Raw genomic sequence first — 26,050 nt, forward strand, 5'->3', positions numbered from 1 at the left:
GGAGACAGGTAACTAGAAAAGTAGCATCACCGAATACCCAATGTAGGCTATACACTGCACTTTTAAATGACTAATGAATTTTAGATGTGGACTTGGGAGGCCTCATGCTCAGCAAGAAGGCACACGGGAGAATTTCTGGTGTCAATACTACAAGAATCAGAGGAGTTTTATCTTTACTTCAGTGGGAGCAGTTAGGCCAAAGATGCATGCTTTTGAAAATCCCACCCTACACACACACTTATAGTTCAGTATTAGAATTGTTATAGCAGTGGTATGGAAACTGTTTTGTCCTTAAACAATGCATTCTGCCCAACAGCTTCAATTTCACAAGACACACCTGGGAATACGTTCAAATTTGCCTTGCACAGATTTAGTCAATTAATTACCGAAACAAGATACCACTAATGCTCACTTTAGTAAAGAAATGATACTGTAATTTTTAATTTGAAGAGGTGTTATAAATTGCAGACCATTTCCCAGTCAGTTCTCTCTCAACTAAAAATCATCACACTAATCTCTCCAGAAAGTGGACTTTTTGATACAGTCAATATTTTAAAGTTTAAGTCACTAGAACATGTGCAACAGAGAACCACCTGTCCCCAACAGCAAGATGGACAAAACATCCTAATGGGCCTTTTCCATCCTGAAAGTATTAATGAAACCAGTCAAATGTACTAAATTGGGTCCAAATACTAATTGGGTCTTAACTGAGGTAACACTCAGAGACCCCAAGCATAGGCAAGGATCTCATTATGCTAGACAGTAACACACATAACTAAAAGACAGTCCCTGCCCCCAGGAACTTACAATCCAAGTATAAATAGTATGTATCTTATTTTTTTAAAATAGCTCTCTACCTATAAGAGGTGTCTATTTTTATCTTTAGTAATGCAATAATTTGCTTTCCCCTGTCCTCTCTTTGATCCATTGGAGTTCAGAGCAGGGGACCCCAAGAATACACTATAAGACTTGTTGGCTTCTGCAAGCTTTTTCTGAAGTCATGAAAGTAGATTGTTTAGGAGAGAAGATGGGATGAATTCTTTATGGGGCTGGAAGATTTAAGTCTATTTTTCTGAAGTTTAAGTTTTTGAAATTGTTTTAATATACCTAGAGAACTTAGGTGCAATTGAAAATACCAAACCAACTTGGTCTATTTTTAAAGCATTTTTTAAAAATTTAAACCCACTGCCTACAAGTACTATAGAACAACTGTCATACTCCCCGAAAAAGTGACTTGAATTGTATTCATCTTACATTGTCCTTTTTGTACAATTTTTCTTAATCTTAACCCAGATATCTCTTAAACAGCAAGGAGTTAAATTACATCACTGTATTTCAGTAACCACAGCTTCCTGACAGATGAAACATATGGCAAGTTTTACACAAGTCACTTAATAAAAAGAATTTAATTAAAAGAAAAATCATGTAATCTTTGTCCTTTGTGTGCATTAGTCTAGTGAACATCAATTGTCATGAGACACAAAGGAATGATACAGACATCTGACAGAAAAATATTAGCTACAAATTGACTTCTAGGCCTGAAATTAAATTTCCCCATGCAAAGCTGGAGCTCTGTGCATAATTTACAAAATTAAGGTCCACTTCTGCAAATACTTATGCATGTGAATAGCTTTCCTCATGCAAGTACTCTTACTATTACAATCTATCCTTCGAACTAACCATTATGAATTAGCCAATTTCTTACAGGTATCATGGCAGGAGTGAGGTTTGACGACAGATTTGAAGAGCAGATGACAGGGAACTAGGGAAAAGGTGGAAGAAGATAGAGCAGTCTAAGATGCCAAACAAACAACTAATGAGGCTAGCATTGTTGGCAAAACAGAATGGGGAGTTGTGGTAAGAGACAAGAGTAGTCTAAACCGGCTTCAAAATTTAACAACCAGTTGACACAAACCAGTGCGAACTGGTTCCAGCTCACCACTGCCATTAAGCTGAAACATTTTGTATTTGATAGAATTTAGAAACAAATCGTGACAGTATTTGAGAGGAATATTTAGATTGTGTGGTATTACCTTTGAAATCGTTCTTGCTGTTCTCTTTGCTTTCGGATTTCTGGGAACTGTTTCTCATAGTACTCTCTTGTTTTACTTTCTTTAGCTTTCCTGCGGGGATTATTTTCTATCCTGTCTACTTTCTTCTCCCATGCCTCCATCAGTTGATCATAACGTTGACAGATTTTCTGTTCCTGTTAAATTCCAAAAATAAAAGTGATGGAATTAAACACTAATATATTATCAGTATTTCACTAACTCAGAGCTCTGATATGTTGCCTTACAAGAGATGCTGGGTTCAGAAGTGCATACAGGAGATTGCTACTAGTCCGGTGGCTCTTGACTTTATAGGAGATGTGCCCAGTTTTAAGGAGGTAGTAGAAGTGGCTTCATCAGTGCAAAAAGAACTCTGCAGATTTAATTATTTAACTAGGTTCTTATACTGTGCACATCTCTGTGGTATTTGCGAAATGTTATTGCTGGTTCCTCAGTAACTGATGTTGTCCATACCAAGGTTTTTTGTGTGTTGTCTCCTAAAGGGATGGGATTGGAATAAGTGAAATATATCCCTGACCTCAGTGTTCAGGAGAGGAATGGCTGCCCATAGAAAACTAGAGCCATATGAAGGAAAGAATACTGTAAATGCAAAGAGATTCCAGGATGGAGATGAAGTGATGTTTAACCTCTTTCATTTTTTAAAGAAGTGCTGTTTCAGATATCACGCAAGGCCAAAAAGGATGTCACTCCCTATAATGGAATTTGCAAAACAGTGCTCTGATAATAACACTGGTATCTAACATACACACACAGGAATAAAAATGCTTTTGGGTTTTTTAAGACAAAAAAAGTTTTGAATGATGTTTTCTCTCTCCATCAATAGTTACCATATAGGGAAAGAAGGTTTTTGTTTTTGTTTTTTTTTTTTTTGGGGGGGGGGGGGGTTGGGGGGGGACCTGCCACGGCAATTACTGTAAGACATTGGAAACTGATCTTAAGCCCCCCCCCCCTTTTTTTTTTTTTTAAATTTTTAAGCATTTAAAATTTGGATTGCTTGTTTGCTACTTCACAGAAAGTTAACTAAAAATTCTTATTTACTTCAAAATGAACACCTAAGCTTTATCATACAGTAATTTTATAAATTGGATTTCCAATCAGATAAATAAGAATTTTGATTCACAGTCTTAATTTTCAAATTCATCGGATTTAGAGGGTACTAACAAGTAATTTAGGCCTAAAAATTAGATTTTGGATAAAAAGGGTTTTGCATAAAAGAAGCAAAATTCACTGAAGAAAATTGTCTGATTCTCGATAGTATTTGCAAACCAAAACCTTGCTGTTTTGTGCTAGAACCTGAGAATGAGAACGTGAAATTGACTAGTTTATTTTCATCACCCAAAACAAAATTAAATGTAAAAAGTAAAGAGTGAAATAGATAAGAATTTTTTAAAAATAATCTCAGATTTTACTAACACCACAGGTACAGAAGTTAGTTTGATAAATGTATTTTAACTTGCCTGTATCCCTTTAAGTTTAGGTTAAGGAGGAGAGCATTTAAAAATTAAAACTGGAGTATGTCATTCAGTTTGGAAAACTCTGCTGGTGAGATACAGTGACTATTTTACACTGTTCACCAATGAGTTGTCTGGTATTTATTCTGAAAGTGTTACATCAGTCATCATTTGCTCCATTGAACACATTATGAAATAAATTTTTTCCCCAATAAGATTTCCAACATATTTACTCACTTTCTAGCAGCAGTATATAGATGCACAGTAACTTGAACAGAACAACATTTCATTCATGCGCAAGTTACCAAGTACAAATGTAGCCCTTCCACTTCAGTCCACATGCATATTCCTGAAACAACTAATATTTCCGACATAGCCTATTGGTAAACACAAATATGCAAAGAATACTAACATTAACCTGGAATGTGCAGATTTATACAAAACTGATTTGTGAACATATATGTAAACAAGCATTTGAGTCAACATGCCCAACGAGACACCACATATTTGTCAATACTCTGACTTCCACGAAGATATTGCAGCATTACCCTTTGTTTCCTTGCATGATTTCTTCTCTTAAAAAACAAAATCAGCTTTTTCCTCATCACCTGGTTTCTAGAAAACAGAATTGGAAAAGTGTTTTAAAGTTACATTTTAACCACAGACTTTATCAACATCAGGGATCTCAAAGAAGTTACTGAAAATATACATAGGGAGATAGAAAATATGGATGGTTGATTCATCTAACGTTTCTTTTTCTTGCTTGCACGTCAGAAGGTGTTTGATATTGCAGGAAAAAAGCCGTGAAACTAAAATCCTATTATATGCAACAGAAGCCATCCCTGAAGAGGGAGGGATTGGCCAAGAGATTGATTAAGAGGATCCCAGCCAACCTGTGTAAGCCTGGGATTCTCCTCACCACAGACGGTCAGGATGGGACTAATAATTGAATATGGCAAAGTTCTGATGACTTGGAAATAAGTGAAGGGCCTTTGCAACTCATTCACTCAAAAGGTATAAATTTACAAGTACATGTAATAATCACCTAGGTCATCAGGATTTGGAACTGGTATACAAAGCTAACTAAGCTGTGGCACTCTCATATATTTTACTTTGTAATATATTATTCCTGAAAATTCAATGTCCCCATACAGAGTTTTTTATTATTATAATGAATCTATCTTTTGTAATTTTGTCTTCTACATTTAAAGATATAGCTATGATGAAAAATTCTAAAAAATTCACCAACTTACTCATGGTCATATGCACGTTCCACACTCACTGAATGTTAATTTTTTCATAACGTTTGCAGATATATTCTTGAATTTCTTCCCACATGTATAAAATAACTTTCTGCTTTGCAAATTCTACTATTATATTTCACTTTCAATACTGTTTTCCACTTTGTATTTCAAGAAAATACAGAATTTAGAAGAGTTGTGTATTTAAGTTTAAAGTATTCTCTTCCAAACAGCTCTCAAGCTAATGGGAAATTTTATACTGAAGAAAGAAACATCAGCACGCACACCAAACTGGGAAATGTTGGTACAGCTGATTAGGAAATGCGATTTTTTTTTAATTATTAAAATGTAAGGGCTAAACTGTACCAGACGTGGCTTATTTTTTAGAAATCTCCACAGTATCTGGAAAGTATATATCGGAGGAACACTGGTCGCATATGCAAAAAAGATTTAACTCCCCAAGAGTGTCTTATGAAGAAGGTACAGTTTATCAACAAGACTTATTCTGCCTTTATACTGCAGCTAAAGTTAAGGTTGTCTCAAAAACTTCACAAGTGACTTTTTCCCAGAGGGCCTATATCTTAGTTACAAAAGCCTGATGCAGACTACAACTTAAAAATACATAGCCCAAAAAAGAAGAAGTGCAAATCCATCACCTAGTCTGACCTCCTGAATAGCACGGGCCATAGAACTCCCCCAAAATAATTCCTAGAGCAGAGGGTTTAGAAAAACATCTAATCATGATAAAAAAAAGAGAGACAGACAAACAACAAGAAGATATATTTGACAGTAATGCCATTCATGGTGAAAGTCAATCAAGAGGTTTAAGTTTCCTAAGCACTTATAAAACAGTTCCTGGAAAGCATCCCACTCCTCAGTGCAAACAGCACCTTTCCCTAATTCACAAGACACTCAACAGAAAACATTTATATACCCAGCATATTACAAACCATTATCCGTAACCTCAGGATATCCTAGCATCAAATATATTCATTATTTGTACAAATATCAAAGCCACTTATCAGTAAGCAAGTGACCTTACAAAAACCATTCCTAGAAAAGGGTAATTTTGACTTTAAAAAAAAAAAAAAATCTGTATCCTGCTACAAGTATCACAGCAAAAAACAAAATATTTTCCCAACAGTTGGTTGTCCCGAAAAACAGGTATAAATTGAAAGCAAAGTGCATCCTCTGTGGAATCCCTCATGAATACTACAGATAGATAGCCTGGAGACAGAGGAATTGTATATGAGACTCTCCGTATATAGGCACAGATTGTTTCCAGTGACATTTTGGAATACCTGAGTGCCTTTCAGTTTACAACAAAACATAGGGCTAAAGCCTTAATCATACTGATATAACAATGACAGTTTCTGAAATCCTTCTCTATTTTAGTTATGGCATTTTGTAGGGAAAAAGAAGGTAATGTTGCCTTCGAGTAGGATGGAAGTACCATTGTATCAACATTTTCTTTCTTCACAGCCTGCTCACCATGATGTCTGCAGGGTGTTGAGAGAAGGGCTCAATACTGATTGGGCATGAAGCTTAAGATGGTTAACCATGCTAAAGAATAATTTAGCCACATAAAGGTACTCCTTCAGTTCCTTACTGGATCATAAAGTATGAGGCTATTACTATTTTGACAAAGAAATAGCAAGAAATTATTGAATGTTAACTTTCAAAATTCACACTTTCTACCAGAAGACATAGCAGTCTACTTCATACAGCTGAATTTAGTTTGTCCTAAGTAACAAATAGTGGAGAAATATAGCATGCAGTGACACAATTCAGGGTCTACCACAGAAAAAGGAGGCCATCGTAGTGTTTGCACAAAACAGGACTCCTCTGACTCTTAACAGTGGCAACATTTAAAAGGCTTCTTGAACACTTTCCTTCATGAAGGAAAGGGACAAAGAAATTTAGGCCAAATCAGGCCTGAATTTTAGTTTTGGAAAAAAACTTTTCCAAAAACCTAAGACAAACAAATGTTTTCTTTTAAAAAAATTCCAGTGGAAAAGCGTTTTTCATTCTCTTGCAGTAGTTGCAAACCAAGTGTTGCAGGATTGTTCTAGTACACAAAAACCTGAAAACTGAATGGGCTAGAAATTGTCTATTTTCATTGAGCTAGCTAAAATAATTGAAACGGAAAATGTTTCATAAATCATATAAAGCAAATGAGATTTTGAAGTTCCAATGTTTTGTTACAATAAAACGTAATGACACGGATATGTAAAAACTAGGATGTTTCACTCCAGGCCCTTTTAAAACAGCAAGATTACAAGATGCTTAGTACTTACGTTTTGATGTTTTCATGGTACACCTTTGTGTCTGATGGTTGGTTGTAAAGTGGCTACAAAATGGATTGGCATATACATTAAGAACATTACACTTGTGTTTAATTCTACAAATATATAACATATTAAAGCAACATGTTAAAGCAAACAGAATTCCCAACCTGTGAGATGCAGTGACCTAAAATGAACAGGAGTTGCAGGTGCTCAGCAACTCACAGAAGGAAAGGAGTACTTGTGGCACCTTAGAGACTAACCAATTTATTTGAGCATAAGCTTTTGTGAGCTACAGCTCACTTCGCTCAAATAAATTGGTTAGTCTCTAAGGTGCCACAAGTACTCCTCTTCTTTTTGCGAATACAGACTAACACGACTGTTACTCTAAAAACTCACAGAAGGGTTTCTCTACTTCATTGGATTTACAGTCTGAGCCTATAAAGTGATCACTAGCTTAAAGAATTCACTTTTAAATAAAGTTGACTCAAACATTTAAAAAACACTTCTATTTCAAGTGTATTAAAATTTGCTTACAAAAAATTACAAACTGAGCCAGTCAGATCACTGAGCCCTTGATTCAGCGGGGTACTTATGTATATGCTTAAGTCCCACTGAAATCAATAGGACTGCTCAGGCTTTTTAAGGGTTACATGCTTACATGTTTTGCAGGAATCAGGATGAACGTATGCATGTGCTTAAGTTCTTTACTGAATTGGCCAAACAGCTGACAAGTTTTAAAAGAGATCTGTTTTAAGTAATGTTCAACAGACTGCTCCCATCAGTGGTCTGGCCTGCTAGCCCATTTTAAAAAAAGTTTAATACATCAGCCACTTTAAATTTCTGGCACATAATAACTATATGGTCTCTCCTGGCCTGTGCCCATCATTTAATGTTTTGAAGCATTCAAAGAATCCTCTTAGGCCATGTGTACATTTACCAGAGATCACACTGCTGTGATCAATACAGCGGGGGTTGATTTAGGTGGTCTGGTGAAGACCCGCTAAATCGACAGCAGAGCACTCTCCAATGGACTTCACCAGAACGAGAAGAGTAACGCAAGTCGATGGGAGAGTGTCTCCCATTGACGCAGTCCGGTCTAGACACTGCAGTAAATCAACCCAAGCTATGCCGTTACATTATTCATGTAGCTGGAGTAGCATAACTTAGGTCGACTTACTGCGGCAGTGTAGACAAGGCCTTAGTTACAGAAATGGACATGCATATGAGCCCTCAAGACCAAATATACAGTAAGTCAATTATATTAAGAAAAAAATTCAAGCTTTTTTTTTTTAGCCACAAGTTTAAGTTATGCAATCATACTTTCTTATGTCTGTTCATCTTGGGAGAAGAATCTCAGAAAGAAAAGCAAGAAAGGCAATAAAGGAACTTACCAGTTCAACTTTTGGACCAAGACCTTCAAAAATTTTATGAGCTTCTTCTGCTTTTTTCTGTGAAACATATTTTGTATGGTCTAAATATTAATGTAGTTTTATTCAGTAATAATGCAAATTGGACTGTCAAAACTATCTTTACCATCTTGCCCCAAGGTCATCTGCAAAGATAAATCCCCCATCCACATTTAAGTCTCTCTTCACCAGCTTCTGCCATATTGCTTATAGTGAATCTGTGTAGCTAGAAAGCTTGTCTCTCTCACCAACAGAAGTTGGTCCAATAAAAGATATCCCACCCAGTCTCTGTAGTGAATTGAGTTAACATACATAAATTGTCTATGGTTATTCCCCAGACCTTTATCTACTTGTCTGACTTTAAGCTGTGAGCTCACCTGAGCAGGAACCACCCTTCTTAGATGTTTGGAAAGCAACTAGCACACAGTAGGTCAGACTGCAAATAATTATCTGAAGGGGAGGGAGGTGTGCTCCATAGCCAAGGAAGCATGATTTAGAAAGGCTGGGTTAAGGCAGCCATTAAAGTAAAGGCAAGGAGCAAATATACAAAAAATAAATCAACCTGTATGTCCAATATGCTTTTTTTCAAAGCTACACTTCTCTACAGATTAACCCAACACATCCACGCACAGTACTTGGTGAAAGGGCAAAAAACTGTCTTGTTCCTAAGGAAACAGAGCTGAGTTACTCATCCAGCTTTCACAAGTTCATTTAATCCACCCATCCTTCTAAACCCTTTCTTTAGCAAACAGACTATGAGACTATGCAATATACTTATTTTTAAGCTGCTTCCTCTCTACAAGTTAAAAGTTCTACAAGCTATTCCAGGAGGTTCACATGCCAGCAAAAATTAAAAAAAACAAAACAAAAACCCAGGTTATTTTTAGAAAGTGTGCGCCGCTACATTCTACTACTTTTCTACATGTACTATTCTGAACTCAGAAAAATGACAAATATTTTGGAAGCCACAGCTGTGCAAAGTAATTACATATCAGGAGAATGGTATAAAATTACCCTAGTAAAAATGGTTTGTTCGGTCTCAGAACACAACTTGGGACTGAACTTTATCCCTCTTAGTTGAGTTAAATTCTCTAAGTACAGCTGAGCATTAAAATCAAGAGTTATATCCTTACAATGTCCACCCTCTAACCATGATGCTGTAAAGGTGACTACCTTCTTGCAAAACTGCAGAAAGAGATAACCAAACAAGTATTGCATACACAAATGTCACAATATTTGTATAGTAGGCAGCAGAAATAACTTGGTTATAGCTTGGTTATAGCTTGGTTATATAACTCTGCAAAATGCATGCCAAGTTATGCACCATCAATATGCTTAGGATTGTACAATGAAGACAGACCCTGCCCTTGCTGAGTTGAACAAATCTTTAGTTTTAGAATTGTTAATATTTCAAATTCAGCATTTCCTCCACCGTGAGTCAGTTTTGAAATTTAAGGATCAATTTAGGCACAAGAACACTCAAAAGGGTACTAAAATGCCCAACACCCTATTAATAAAGTTTTCCCATCTGCTGTCAGACACACAACATATGGTAGTCAACAGTAACCTCAGCATATTGTTAACAGAAGTAAGCATCTGTAACCAAAATTACACTACATTTTTCCATTCAATCCCCTGCACAGCCCACTAAGTTGTTTGTAAATTTCTTCAATCATTTCATTTTTGTCATCCCTTCGTGGGATTCAATGCTTTGAGGAAATCTCATAATAAGCACTAGATTAATTTAGAAAGAACATTTCAGTGCTAATTGTTTAAGAAGAAAAAGCACTGTTTAACAACTAAAAAGCATGCTTGCTGCTTGTTTAGAGCTTATATCAGTTACATAATACATTTTATATAGGGCATTTCAGAAAGTAAATAGTGAATCCTGAAGTAGTACCCCCATTTCCACAGACAGATAAACAAGGAAGACACTTTTCTTTAACAGGGTAAGATAACACTTCCACAATATGTAATATTAGTTAGTGTGGTAGACCTTTTCCATCTTTAACATCTATGATAACTACTCTGAAACCTATGATAACTGAGTGTCTTTGTAAAGCTCAACTTCTCCAACCTAAAAAATGTAATTGGGACAGAGGGTGAGAAGGAAAAGAACCTCAATCTTTGAAGAATTAAAACCATCACTGAAGAGGCCCACTGTTCTACATTTTCTTACTGTTTTAATTTATAAAGAGGTATAAACACCTGTCCAGAGTTCTGAGACTCTTCACAACTGTTTTAAAATGCACATGAAGTACCATTAAACACACTAATATTTTGCCCATGTAACTAACCAAAACAGTAAGGCACTCTTAGGCCTGGTCTACACTATGAGTTCATGTCAGATTTAGCAGCGTTAAATCCAATTAATTCTGCACCCGTCCACACAACAAAGCCATTTTTTCAACATAAAGGGCTCTCAAAACCAATTTCTGTACTCCTCCCCAAAGAGGCGAAATTAGGTGAAATCGACATCGCCGTTTCGAATTAGGGTTACTGTGAAGGCAGTTCAAAGGTATTGGCCTCTGGGAGCTATCCCACAGTGCACCCTTGTGACTGCTCTGGACAGCACTCTGAACTCTGATGCACTGGCCAGGTGTACTGGAAAAGCTCCAGGAACTTTTGACTCTCATTTCCTGTTTGGTCAGGCAAACTCATCAGCACAGATGACCATGCAGTCCCAGAATTGAAAAAGAGCTCCAGCATGGACAGAACCGGAGGTACTGGATCTGATCACTGTATGGGGAGAGGAATCCGTGCTATCACAACTACATTCCAAAAGACAAAATGCCAAAACATTTCAAAAAATCTCCGAGGCCATGAGGGACAGAGGCTACAGCAGGGATGCAACATAGTGCCGCATGAAACTTAAGGAGCTCAGATAACCGTACCAGAAAACCAAAGAATCAAACGGATGCTCCGGGACAGAGCCCCAGACATGCCGCTTCTACGCTGAGCTGCATGCAATTCGGGGGGGGGGGGGGGGGGGGGGGGACGGACCACCACTACCCCACCCCTGTCCGTGGACTCCGATGATGGGGTACTCTCCGCCATGCCTAAGGATTTGGCGGATGGGGAAGATGAGAAGGAGGAGGACGAGCATGAGGAGAGCACACAACACACCGTTCTCCCTGACATCCGGGATCTTTTTATCACCCTGACTGAAATAACCTCCCAACTCAACGAAGCCGGAGAAGGGACCTCTGGTGAGTGTACCTTTTTAAATACATGTTATAAAAGCCAGGCGTTTTTTAATGATTAAGTAGCCCTGAGGACTCGGGATGCATTCGTGGCCAGTACAGCTACTGGAAAAGTCTGTTAACGTGTCTGGGGATGGAGGGGAAATCCTCCAGGGACATCTCCATGAAGCTCTCCCGGAGATACTCTAAAAGCCTTTGCAGAAGGTTTCTGGGGAGAGCAGCCTTAGTCCATCCTCCATGGTAGGACACTTTACCACGCCACGCTAGTAGCAAGTAATCTGGTATCATTGCATGACAAAGCCTGGCAGCATATGGTCCCGGTGTTTGCTGGCATTCAAGCAACATCCGTTCTTTATCTCTCTGTGTTATCCTCAGGAGAGTGATATCATTCATGGTAACCTGGTTGAAATAGGGGAATTTAATTAAGGGGACATTCAGAGGTGGCCATTCCTACTGGGCTGTTTGCCTGTGGCTGAAAAGAAATCCTCCCCGCAGTTAGCCACGCGGGGGGGGGGGAAGGGGAGGGTGGGGAGAGGAAGAGATTGGCGTTGAGCTGTTTGCATTTGACTAGCAGGGATCTTCCCTGATACCAGCCACGCGGTGGGGGGAGGGGTAAAGCGATCATCCCAGAGAATTGGATGGGAGGAGGGGGTTAGTTTGGTTTCTGCTGCTGCACGTTAAAAAAAACCACAGCACTAAATGGTCAACTCAACGTGCTTTGCTTGGTATGGGAGAGGAGGGCGCTGCTGTTATAAAGGTTGCAGAAGCCGAAAGACTATGGCTTACCATGGCCACCTTCTGTTGCCGAATTCTGTTGCCTGGCACTGCGTATGTGATCTCTAACACCAAAGCCGCAGGCACTCAATATAAGATGCAAAATGCGACCTTGTACCAAAATCACATGTGCTGTGTAATGTGAATAGTGTTATTCACCGTGAAAGAGTATAGCCAATATTCTGTAAAACGTATCTTTTAAAATACTTCACTCCCTTTTTTTCCCCTCCAGCGGCTGCAAATGTTTCAAGCCTCCCTCCTCGGCCCCAAAGGCTATCTCAGATAAGGCGGCGAAAAAAATGCACGCACGATGAAATGTTCTCTGAGGTCATGCAGTCGTCCGGCACTGACAGAGCTCAGCAGAATGCGTGGAGGGACACAATAGCAGAGTACAGGAAAGTGGCCGACGAACATGAGGAGAGGTGGCGGCAGGAAGATCAGAGGAGGCATGATGCGATGCTGGGGCTAATGCGGGATCAAACAGACATGCTCCGGCGTCTGGTGGAGGTTCACGAATGGCAGCAGGATCACAGATGGCCGCTGCAGCCCGTTTAACTGCCCTCCCTCCTCCCCAGGTTCCATAGCCTCCTCACCCAGACGCCCAAGAACGCGGGGGTGAAGGGAGGCTCCAGGCACCCAACCACTCCACCCCAGTGGACAGCCCAAGCAACAGAAGGCTGGCATTCAACAAGTTTTAAAGTGGCCTTTTCCTACCCTCCTCCCACACCCCACCCGGGCTAGCTTGTGAGTTATCTCCCTATTTTTATAATCAATTAATAAAGAATACATGTTTTTTAAACGACAGTGACTTTATTTCTTTTGCAAGCAAGCTGCGATCGAAGCGGGTAGGGCGGGTGGCTTACAGGGAATTTAGAGGCAACCAAGAGGGCGTGTTTTCATCAAGGAGAAACAAACAGAAGTGTCACACAGTACCCTGGCCAGTAATGAAACTGGTTTTCAAAGCTTCTCTGATGCACAGCGCTTCCTGCTTTGCTCTTCTAACCGCCCTGGTGTCTGGCTGCGCATATTCAGTGGCCAGGCGATTTGCCTCAACCTCCCACCCCGCCATAAACGTCTCCCCCTTACTCTCACAGAGATTGTGGAGCACCCAGCAAGCAGCAACAACAATGGGAATATTGGTTTCACTAAGGTCTGAGCGAGACAGTAAACTGCGCCAGCGACCCTTTAAACGTCCAAATGCACACACTACCACCATTCTGCACTTGCTCAGCCTATCGTTGAACAGCTCCTTACTACTGTCCAGGGTGCCTGTGTACGGCTTCATGAGCCATGGCATTAAGGGGTAGGCTGGGTCCCCAAGGATAACTATAGGCATTTCAACATCCCCAACAGTTATTTTCTGGTCTGGGAAGTAAATCCCTTCCTGCAGCCATTTAAACGGAGTTCCTGAAGACGCGAGCGTCATGAACCTTTCCCAGCCATCCCATGTTCATATTGGTGAAACGTCCCTTGTGATCCACAAGTGCTTGCAGCACCACTGAAAAGTACCCCTTTTGGTTTATGTACTGGCTGCCCTGGTGGTCCAGTCCCAAGATAGGGATACGCATTCCGTCTATAGCCCCACCACAGTTAGGGAATCCCATTGCAGCAAAGCCATCCACTATGACCTGCACATTTCCCAGAGTCACTACCTTTGATAGCAGCAGCTCAATGATTGCGTTGACTACTTGCATCACAGCAACCCCCACAGTAGATTTGCCCACTCCAAATTGATTACCGACTGACCGGTAGCTGTCTGGCGTTGCAAGCTTCTAGAGGGCTATTGCCACTCGCTTGTGAACTGTGAGGGCTGCTCTCATCTTGGTATTCTTGAGCTTCAGGGCAGGGGAAAGCAAGTCAAAGTTCCATGAAAGTGCCCTTATGCATGTGAAAGTTTCGGAGCCACTGAGAATCATCCCAAACCTGCAACACTATGCGGTTCCCACCACTCTGTGCTTGTTTCCTGAGCCCAGAATCGGCATTCCACGGCATGAGCCTGCCCCAGAAACACCATGATCTCCAAATTGCTGGGGACCGCGGTTTTAGAGAAAATTGTGTTCATGTCCTCATCACCGCGCTTGCGTCGCCTCCTCGCCTGGTTTTTCAGGTGCTGGTTCTGCATAAACTGCACGATAATGCATGAGGTGTTTACAATGGTCAGAACTGCTGCGGTGAGCTGAACAGGCTCCATGCTTGCTGTGCTATGGCGTCTGCTCGGACGGTCCAGGGAAAAGGGCGCGAAATGATTGTCCGCTGTTGCTCTCATGGAGGGAGGGAGGGTTGACTGACGTCATTTACCCATAACCACCCGCGACAAATTTTTGGCCCCATCAGGCATTGGGAGCTCAGCCCAGAATTCCAATGGGCAGCGGGGACTGCGGGATAGCTACCCACAGTGTACCGCTCGGAATGTCGACGCTTGCCACAGTACTGTAGATGTACATCACCGAATTAATGTGCTTAGTGTTGACACATGCACTTGACTTTATAAAATCTGTTCCCAAAAATTGACTTCTGTAAAATCAGAGTACTTTTGTAGTATAGACATGGCCTTAGTTACCCCCTATACTTATAGTCCCCTAACCCAGAAATTCCTAGGAAAACCAAGAAGTGGACTTTGAGAGCTGTTCAACAGATTAACAGACCAGGGATCTGGTAGATCAGAGTTGCTGCAGTTTTGGGGTCACTGAACTTCTGCTTTTTATTAGCCACTAATGCAGCATAAGCAGCTCTAAAAGTTTGCCCAAATATTTCATCTTTACACTCATCCAAATCCTTAAGTGTCAGAACTCAGATTTTTTTTAAAAAGGCATGGAACCCCATGTTACACCCCATAATACTCATCTACAAAATTTAAATGAGAATTTACCACTCAGTCAGGCGTGCCAGTATTTATGTGATTAAAGACAATGCAGGAGATCAAACTCCATGAGGCACTAAAATGTTATCAAAGCACCAATCCAGAGATCATGGTCTCACAGACTCATTTTCATCGCTTTTGTTTGTCACCTTCAAGGCCCAAAACATTCTGAGATTTGGAATGAAAATCTCATGCAAGCATTTGTCATTAAAAAAGAAGTTACTACGTTCTGATTGAAAAATAATCAAAATGGTTAAAATATGAAACGACTGCAGCATATTTAAAAGACTGAAATAGTGCACAAAGAGGAATGTAGCACAATGTGTAAGATTACATAGAATCATACTCAGCCAACCAAATCTAAGAAGCAAGCTTACCCGATTTTCATCATAAATAATTTGGACAATACTGCGGTGTTTCTGTTCCACTGGAGGAGGGGAGACAGGCCTCTCCGGCTCTGGAGGTTTAGCAGCTTCTTCTTCAAGTTGTTGCTAAGAGACGAGAGAAAGAAAATCAGCCATCCGCACCATGTTACCCTAACCAGTAATTAGTCACCAGAGATAAAATATGCATCTGATCAACAGTTTGCTGTGACTGCCATTTCATCATTTAATTTGCAAGGTATGAATGAACAGGGTTTAGTGCCAATAGAAGTGGCAAAAAGACAGTATTTTTGCACTAATATTTGTAAACTAAACCTTTTTGAGGTGCACCCACATCTGTCAAACTGAAACAGGTCTGATTCAATTAAATGCACAGTGCTGTGTTCTGGTTTACCAATAAAAATATTTAACTTTCAACCAAAATATTAAAGCCAAGGAATACCAATTGTCTCAAGCTTTCATGCTGAGGCAATACTCCCCCAAAAAGTTTGACAGTATATTAAAATAATATACTTAAAATCCTGGTTGCTGATATTCTTTTGAACGCCTTATTTGAAGTAACTCCTGTCATTATTATTCTGACAATCCAAAACCATACTTCATGGCAGAAAAAAGTTACTGAACACACACACAGAAGTTTAAAAGGTTATAGTTACATCAAACAACCAAATATATGCAATATTTGTTTTTCACAGCAATTAACCTCTTGTGATTTGCCTCTCTCACCAAAACATTCCTTTATATATGAATCAATGTCAGTTTAATCTTTGTGCTGTAAATATCCTTCCCTCCTGCAAGCCAGAAACATACAATAAAGAACAATATACACCTCCAATGTAATGGCTATGTCTACCCCCTTATACATGATTTGCTATGTTATAGTGTTGTGTAAGAAATCAGCTTTTAACATTTTATAAAATGCCACGTACTTGGAACAGGATCGAGTCCTAATTTTACAGTTCATTTAAAGTATCTAAGAACTTACAGTACAATTTTTTTTTTTAGTTTTAAATCAGGGATTCAATTAATGGTTCTGATTTAAAATATATATATATTTCCAAGAAATCTGCATGATCAATCACTGATTTTGTACCCAAGGAAGTGACAGAGGCAGATCACAAGTGCTAATGTGTCAGTAAATATTGTAAGAGAACCAGTCAAGTTCTCTTTTGCTGTTCTAATCTAAGGTATAACAAGCTGGAATAAGAACTCATAAGACTGATTAAATGCTCCAAGACCATAATGCAGCATTTAGTTTGAAGTTGTTGCTCTTTTACTATATAGCTATTCATCTAAGCAAATTTACAGCAGAATAGTTACAAAAGTCAGTCCTGCATTAAAATATACTGCTTTACTAAAAAAAATAAGATTTAAAAAAAATCATTCTTAAGATTAATGAATTCAAGATCTTAACATTTAATTTTACCAATGTTTTTCTAAGTAAGTAGTTTTACTCTTAACATCTCTAGATAGTTTTTCCAAGAATCTTGTTTAAAAAAAATAAAAGCCAGCATTTATGAAGTAGATCAAGGGTTCCCAAACTGTAGTACGTGAGATATCTTTAGGGGGTACATGGAGAAATTACGTAATGGTGGATTTTATTTATTATTTTATTTACTGCATTTTCATAATAGGCTACTCAGATGAAGCTTTAAAACTCTGTGGGAATTTGTTATATAAAATATGGTACTTAATTTACTTCAACATGTAACAATGAGAACATAGATATGCAGAGATGCTGATGTACACAGCCTCACCTCCAATCACCATACAGAGCGGGTTGAGTTGCTCAGCAACTCTCCAGTCTAACTGAGCTCAGAACTTAGTGAGGGTTTTTTTTTGGTTGTATGTGTCACACTATAACTATATCTATACATAACAGTGAAATAGGGACAGATGGCTAAAGACAGATAGTGTTAAGAGGAAAACAAAGTATCAGTGATGAGAAGGGTAGGGGTATGTAGGCATCTGGTAAAACTGGAAGTGGGTATGTCGGCAACTGATAGATCCGGAAGGGGGGTACACAATAAGAAAAGCTTGGGAACCTCTGAACTAGATTATAACATAACATCCTCATAACATCCAAACCATTTAGAAGTTTACGTAGTACACATTGCTTACAGAACAAGAACTTTGACTCAAACTGTAATTAAGCAGTTTCGTTTATTTATTTTTTGCAAACACTTTAATATTGTGCTCTGCCAACTGAAAATAAAAATCGCATTGGTTATGGTGTTCTTTGTAGCTGACTTACTTGTTTTTTCTTCAGTTTAAGGATCTGCTGTTCCACTTTTGCAATTTCTCGATCTACACGATCCATGCTCTGTATCAACTCTTCCTTTGACAGTTTTGAAGGTGATGCATTCTGGTCCTCTCCACAGGGCTGACCAGAGACTGGAGAAGATGGCCCTTCATGCTTGCCTCCAAAAGCTGGTTCCTTAAATACACAAGCAACAATTTGATCATGTTTTCTTACATAATACTTAAAGACAGATAAATTAGTTATGTTACAATCTCCAGATGTAGTCTCAAATCTTAATACATAAAGTTGTCCAAGTATAAATTAAGATAAAATTGACCAGAGCTTTCAGCCATCTACACTACTGCCTAGAATCACTTTAACACTGATAATTCTGAAGTCTAATTTAAGTTTCTAAAAGTACTCATATTTTCCTGTCATTTTTACTTCATGCAGCCTGGAATTAACAAAAAGATCATGATGTCACCCTTTTAAAATCCATCTTAAATAATTTAGTTTCTATTTACATTTACAAGTATAGGGCCCCATTAGGGCCATCTTCAACTCTTCACAGGCATTCATGTTAAAAAGTAGATCTCTGAAGACATGTTTAAAGACAAACATGATGAAATCTTGAATGCACCGATGACTAACTTGGAAAACGTATGCCTTATCCAAACCAGTCTCACTGAAACAAATTAAGTGTTTTAGTTCCATATTTCCTGAAGGTACCTTAAATTGCATATAAGATTGAGACAGTGCATTTCAGTACACCACTTGGATAAAAATTATTCATAACTAAATGAAAACATAACATTGTACACATCTGACTGGCTCCTCCAATGCCCCTTTGAGCTTATCTTTGCAATGCAACAGAGCAAGATATTAAGATGCTGTATCATGTTAATATGACTTTACTTTAGCGCACAGAAAAGTGCCGTATTTAGAGTATGAAAAGCCGCAGTAAATAATTAAAGGCAGTATAAAAATACACTATCCAAAATTTGTTTAAAATGGGTACCAACTATTAGCTTTTGAATCCATACTTAGGCACCTAATAAAAACAAATTGCCTCATTTTCTAAAATGAGAAGCGCCTAGCATATTCCATTTAAGCCAATTTTCAAACTCAGTCCACTTTTTTATGAGTTTAAGTATAAATTTAGGAAATGTGGGGTTAGTCTCTACACACAGAAATTGCATCAGCTTAACTCACGTTTCTACCACAGATGTATCCAATCTTTATCTAATTTAAGAGCATCCACAGAGGGGAACCACATAAATTTAAGTAGACTGACTTAGAAACAGATTTAGTTAGTGCATTCTGAGTGTGTAGACCAGGCTTAACTTTAGGCACACACATTTTTAAATCTTGGCCATTTTTTGTAAGTCATGCTCAATCTAGAGAAATACTTCACCAATTATACTTTATAGAACCTTTCAGCTAGGGATTAAAGCATCTCATTCATTAAACCTTAACACTTGGTAGGTAGGTTGCATCATTTTACAGATGGGAAAAATTTAGGTACAAAGAGGCTAAGTGACTTGCTGCGTAACCTTGAGCAAGTCAATGGCACAGTCAGAAACAGAACTCCAGTCACCTGATCTACAATCCCTTGCTCTAGCTAGCAGAGAATACTATCTTCTCCTTAACATGGTTAAAGTGTCAGATGAAGGAGATAAGATACTGTAGCCAGGTTACTCCCAATATTTTCTGCAAAAAAGGAATTCTTACTCATACAGGGAAAGGTAGTCCTTTGCGTTACCTATCATGAACCGTGTTATTCTGGATCAATGCAGAGACCTATTTCCATTGTGAAAGATGGAACAAAAACTTAAGGTTGTTAAAGTAATAGGTTTACATTATTTATTATTTGCTTTATGGTAGAGTCTAGAGACCCAATCCAGAGTGGGGCTCCATGTGCACAAACACATTAGATACCATCCACCTAACGAGCTTATAATCCAAGCAGACATGTCGTATGGTGTGAGGGGAGACAGAGGCAAAGAGAGGTTTAGTGACTTGCAGAATAGTGGCAAAGCCAAGAATAAAAGCATGGGGTACTGAGCCCCAATCCAGCACTCACTGGGCAACTCTGCCTCTCAAAGTCTTTCATGCAAAGTCACAGAAGGGCTTTTATTTTCAATTAAATAAATAGGCTGCATTCTAGGACTATTATATTTCCAAATACAAGGAAGCGTCTTGGAGATTTGCAGAGGGAAAGGCATTTCAGCTGTTTTGTCTGTCACCATCTGCTGGCAGTTTAAGACTGGAGCAGAGATCACTGCACTAATACTTTTTCAACAGAAACCTACATAATATTGCTGAAGCGATGTTTTTTTTAAATTAAACTCAAGTGGCAGCTATAAGTTAAGTGTTCCAACATTCTGTACAAGAAACAATTAACCTTCAAGCATATTATGCAACTTACTGGGATGGTTTTTTACTACTCCAACACATAGCTAGTGAGCACACTACTATAACTTGCAACTATACTTGTGAACAAAACATGTTTCTAAATAGTGAGCAGTCAATATTCAAATGCTCATCACAGAAATGGTGTAACTTGATACAATTTTTAAGTTAATACTATTTTCAGCCACAACAATCTTTAAAATAGTTATCTAATCAATTTTCTAACATATTAAGGCACACCTTCAATATTGCAACAAAAATTGTCTTTACCTTCTTAATATCTGCAGATCGTAATCCCTCCTGTAGAGGATGTACTAAAGGCAGGACAGCAGCAGCACTAACACGCTGAAAATGGGAATCCGAAACTTGTTCAAGACGTGGTCGCTTAGATTCCAATGAATCATGATCAGTCTGTGACGGACCTGGGTGAAATTGCTGCTCATAGCCAGTTCTCCTTTCTTGAGGCCTAAGGAACAAAAGAGATTGTAAAAACAATTAAATTAAAAATATACATCTAATCAAAAAAACTCTATATGGTGTATTATTTAATGGTTGTGTCCCATTTCCAAGACTATAGGGAAGAGTGTCACAAAACTCTTTCTAAATAGTGAGAAGGGCAAAAGTTTTTAAGTGGTATGTTGCAGAAAATTGGCTTTTATTTTTAAAATTGATTTTGACTAAAAGTTAATTTAAGCCCACAAAGGTACTATTTTAAATGTCCATCACTTCACAGCAGGCCATGAAACTTATGCCATTACTACAAGTATATCAGAAAACAGGTTTGGGTCAAGAAAGAGCACCAAAAAGCCTTCACATCAGTAAGTTTAGTATTGCATTCCACAGAATTATGCAAAAGCACAGTAGTTCAATTAATTATTTTTCTTCTGAAGAAATTTCAAATACATATAAAAAGTATCTTAATTAGAAATTGAAGTTATTTGGAACTTGGTCTACACCACACTCTCAAGTTCAAGTACTTGTCAGTAGTGCTCTGCCATCTATGTTGGGGGCTGGGAAGTGATTTGGTGACTCTTCCCACTCATTTTTTTCCAAAGCAAAACAGCAGCATCACTAGCTTCTTTGCAGTGAATTACACGGGATGTCAATAAGATATCTCATATGCTTCACCACCTTCTTAGAAGATTTCATGAGAAGAAATGACAGTAGTTTCCTGTATTTTGCCAAAACTGGTGAATGAGCTTTTCACAATTTGAGAACAGTTTTTTGTCCTTTTACCTGCTGTAGGTTATCAAAGCACTCTAGTACTTTGATGGCACTAAACCAAATCCAGCTATCTTCTTCATAAATTGCAAGATGAAGACAACTAGTTTCCCAAATACTGGGTCTGAGGTTATTATTTCTGGGAATATTCCAATTTAGCATCCAGAGTTGGGGAGCTATTCATTTATTTTACACACTAACTATCACCAGAGTAATGATCAGCACAGACCACTTCTGATCTGTGATCAGAGTGAGCCATGAGCAACAACACTGCATTTGAAGTAGTGTAAGTGCAAGGCAGGAGTACAATTTCACCTCACTGCAAGGAGTATCATATGCATACCTCTGTGCATCAGAATGTGATTATACCAATGAGTGAGCAAAACAATCACAATACTTAAACTTTCCCCTACACAGTTGGGCATTCCCAGTATCTAAAATGTATTCAGATTATTAAAATTTCATTGAGATCTGTGGCTGAATTAATCTTTATGATTATTTTCAAGTCTGGTATTCAAAGCACACTGCATACCTCTTAGTTGAAAATCCGGTTAAATACAATTATTTAATAAACATTAATCAGTATTTAGCTGGCATTTACTGCCTTAAGTTACATCAATGCAAAGCATATTTAGTTGATATAAAGCCAACCATTTTTATTTAAAAAAAGAAAGACAGCAGCTTTCATGACAGTAACAGCCAACTATAGCACTGCAATATTAATCTGCTGGAGCCAAAACAGCAGTCATATCTATTTACCATACAAGCAGGACTGGTTTAATAAACAAACTTGCAAAACAGTCCCAAGAACATTTGACTCTGAACTATGTCAAGTGATGTAAATTGTTTTATTCCTTTGTTGCCAAAAATCACCACCAATTGCTTGCATTTTTGCACCACATTTAAGTATTTTATACTGTTATGACAAATGAAACAACCCAACTAGCTCTGCTGCTTCTTACTTACCTAGACAGACAAATACCCTCTGCTGAATATTCAAGTGTATGAATTTTATCCCAGTGAAATCTAGGAAACATGATGGATAATATTCACACTGTGATGATTCTTTAATTTTGCTGTATAACTTCACTTGTCACTGTATCTCAAAGAAACAAACGTTACACACTTATGGCCAAAATATTTCTAAAGAACTAGTTTGTGATATGCACAAGGGTTCTCATTGCTTGCTATAAAAGTTGTAGGGAGAGGTGGGGGGGAAGTGAAGCACAGGTGTCACTTCCTGTCTAGGAAACAAACATCTTATTTAAGCCAAGTGGGCTGGGGAGTTGTGCAATGGGTTTTAAGCAAGGCAAATCTAAAATATTGTCAAATACCGTAAACAGACCAATACGGTTAGTTAATGGAGAACCCTGTGCTTAATAAAGCTAAGTCCTTAAGCAAGAACTGGGGAAGCATACTTTTTAATTATGAATATATACCTTTTATAAAGTCTGGTTCAACTCGTAACAGATTTCTCTTGTATCTAAAAGTAAAACAGAATGCCCTTACCTGTCAGAGCCTGGGTGAAATTCAGAAAGTAAGGAAGGCCGTCGACGAAGTTGCTGCTGCTGCTGCTGCTGCTGCTGCTGCTGCAAGAGTTGAGTTGCCTGACTGACTTCCAGATGAGAAGAACGATAATCAGGAACTGCAAACTCCTAAACGAAAAACAGCCCTGATATTTAAGCAAGAATGAAAATTCAAAAGCTATGACACTGAGCCAAAGTACTCAGGAGATGAAGGAATCATGGTTTCTGAAGAATTCTTGCAAATCAAGACCGGATTATCACAGCTTTGCTTCAAGCCAACATCTAAGTCTTAAAATGGGAAGTTTCTTTTACAGACATTTTTTGGAACTCCAAAAAAATAGATTAGAGAAATAGAGTCATAAAATCCATTATCACAGTCATCACAGGAATTGCAAAGTAATTTGGAGCCCAAAAAAGAGAGGAGGTCTGGGAATGGGGAGAATATAAAGGAATGAGAATGAAATTCACATATTCATTCCTAGTGAATATATTCAGACCTGTCTAGGGAAAAATGATTGCATCTATACACTAGCAGACATGTGTAGTGACTAAATTAGACCAGGACTGAGCTCCAGGACTCAATATGCTCAGTCCTGGACAAGTGCCAGAAGAGCTTTGTTAACCAAAGCTTGACACAGATTTAAACTCCGAGATTATGAGAAATGAAAGCTCTGTGCCATATGAAAGCTTGGAACCACAACTTGCAAATGGTATGACATTAATATCTAGCTCCAGTTGTTCATGGGAGATTAGCTGCTACAATCACATGGGAACAGTTGCAAAGATGCAGTACCCATATTCTCAGGACCAGTACACTTTTAAAACCATTGTTTTAGACATGATTAGAAAGAAAAAGTTTTATATCCCCAATATTATATCATGAGTACAGAATACTATCCACTGAAGTATCGGAACTCAACATACAAGTGGCCTTAAACTGTCCAGTTACCACACAACTTCTCCATTTTTGAAGATCCTTTCATAAGAGCTGAAGTTTAAGGTTTCAAATGCAGCTCAAGATATTTTGAAATGTGATATTAGATTCAGTAGGATACAGAAGCGACCCATGGAGTTTACAATCAAAGGGAGGTCTAGGAGACACTAATCTAAACAACAACACTTATTCTAACATGGGTCTTTTTATAGATTTCCATTTTCTTTAAAACGCAATAAACACTAACTCTTAACATGCAAAATAACCCTCAACAAGTCATCAACCACCTCAGTAGCCAGGAGATTTATCCTACTCAGCACCAGTGACCAAAGAGCACATAGGAGGCCAGATCTTCAATCCCTCGAGTCCCCTTTGCATTACTCCAGTGGTGCAACCCAGACCCAAAGCTACATTAAGGCAGCAGCTAAGGATTTCCCTAGTGTAAGGGAACCCTAATATAGCCAGCCCTACACCAGTCCTTCCTAGCCAACCAGGCATGGGGACATTCTAGGGCAGGTTGGGGATGAGTGAGGGCAAGACCAGAGTGCAATTCATCTTGGTAATCCTAGCAAGCAGAACAGCACTTTGTAGACTGCTATTCATGGACCACAAGCTAGAGCTGAATAACTTGTCCGAAGGGCCAGTTTGGCTCCTGCTACCCCTCAATGATTGGGGATGGGGTGGGGGAATCAGTGGGAAAGTAGTATTGTAAACCCACCATTACTCCCCACACACACATCCAGGTGTACTAAGTATTGCTCTGACCTACCCAGGCATCTAGTCCAATGTTCTTAGAGGGAAGGAAGAGGAGGAGCTAGGCAATGGTAAGTTCTCATGGAGAGCTCCTGGGCCCCACAGTAGAGAGACTCCCTCCATTCCTGAGACTGACCTCCTATGGCACTTGTAGGAACCATTCTGTCACAGCATTTGACAGGTCACTTTTTAACTCAGAAAACATTATTAGATTTGTCAAAGATTATACAAGTCATCTTTGCACACTGTTGGAAAATTAGTGTTTCCATTCCAAATCCAGCCTTTCTTCTGTGTTGGCTACACCTAGCCCAGTAATTAAGCATTACTAGATTAAAAGTAAGACTAAAAAAAGAACATAATTTTCAATTAGTTCCTCAGAGATTGTGTGTTCCAGTTAGGACAAAACCAACCACAAAAATAGAAAAGTTGTATTAATTTCACAATATATGGTACTATATTCAAAAGACATTTAAATCTTCTTGATTTTATCCTAAGAGAGGCAAGCCAACAAACAGAAGAAGTGTGCAGTTTATAAAATCTAAGGTTTTCAGCAAAAAAAAATTTTGACCAACTATTTAGCAAGCCAAAATTGGCAGCAGCATTGCTCAGTGGTCAAAATGTGTCCTCTGTCACTCCACTCTGGTTTACACATATTTACATTTGAGTTTTCAACATTAAAAATAAAACCAGAGGAAGTGAGAATCAAAAAAGACTGCCTTATTTTAGAGAGAAGGTTCTCTATTTGCCAAATATATATTGCTACTCCACTCTCTTCGTACACTAATAAACTAACTAAACACTGAAACATATAACATCTTTCTTGAGGGGATTTACAGAATTGAAAATAGGAAGTAGCATATAACTGACAATTTGAACATTTGACTTAGGATGCCCGCACGGTTTTAATATTTTGGTAGACTACTACAACGTCATCATAACAGTCTTACCACCTTGGGCTGGGATCTCACCAGATTTCACAAACCACAGTGCTGCAGGAAGTAAGGATAAACTCAAACTCCTGTGAATCAATATCTCGTTAGGGAGTTAGGGAGCAATATAACGCTGGAAGGGACACCTTTTACATAAGGCATCTCAATATGGCCAGAAACATTTCAAACCATACCCCACATTTTGTTTAATTCGAGGTATTAACCTTGGTGCACTGGCCAAATTCCATCAAAGGAAGACAGAGCATAAGTATGTAAATTCCCCTCATCAGTTTTAATTAGGTTCAATACTCTGAAATTTCATTGTTTTTCAAAACATCTTTGACCTAGGATTAAGTAG

The 26,050-nt window shown here is 38.6% G+C and overlaps 1 protein-coding gene across 20 annotated transcripts in view; it reads right to left on the minus strand.

The window, feature by feature from the left end:
* Positions 1-26,050, minus strand: part of NCOR1 (nuclear receptor corepressor 1) — a 114,639-nt gene that overhangs the window by 65,352 nt on the left and 23,237 nt on the right. For 13 of the 20 annotated variants that reach the window (XM_037880393.2, XM_037880390.2, XM_043531161.1 and 10 more), the window contains exons 3-11: positions 23,060-23,205; positions 22,517-22,576; positions 20,600-20,795; positions 17,930-18,112; positions 15,670-15,783; positions 8,441-8,497; positions 7,059-7,111; positions 4,069-4,135; positions 2,034-2,206 (exon numbers count right to left, since the gene is read on the minus strand). In XM_037880393.2, the coding sequence (XP_037736321.1) occupies positions 2,034-2,206; positions 4,069-4,135; positions 7,059-7,111; positions 8,441-8,497; positions 15,670-15,783; positions 17,930-18,112; positions 20,600-20,795; positions 22,517-22,576; positions 23,060-23,205 (1,049 nt within the window). The remainder of the gene's footprint in view (positions 1-2,033; positions 2,207-4,068; positions 4,136-7,058; positions 7,112-8,440; positions 8,498-15,669; positions 15,784-17,929; positions 18,113-20,599; positions 20,796-22,516; positions 22,577-23,059; positions 23,206-26,050) is intronic. The other 7 variants (XM_037880400.2, XM_043531166.1, XM_043531170.1 and 4 more) reach the window with 1 other exon arrangement.

Source organism: Chelonia mydas, chromosome 17, assembly GCF_015237465.2.
Source record: "Chelonia mydas isolate rCheMyd1 chromosome 17, rCheMyd1.pri.v2, whole genome shotgun sequence".
In the NCBI taxonomy this organism is placed as follows: Eukaryota; Metazoa; Chordata; order Testudines; family Cheloniidae; genus Chelonia; species Chelonia mydas.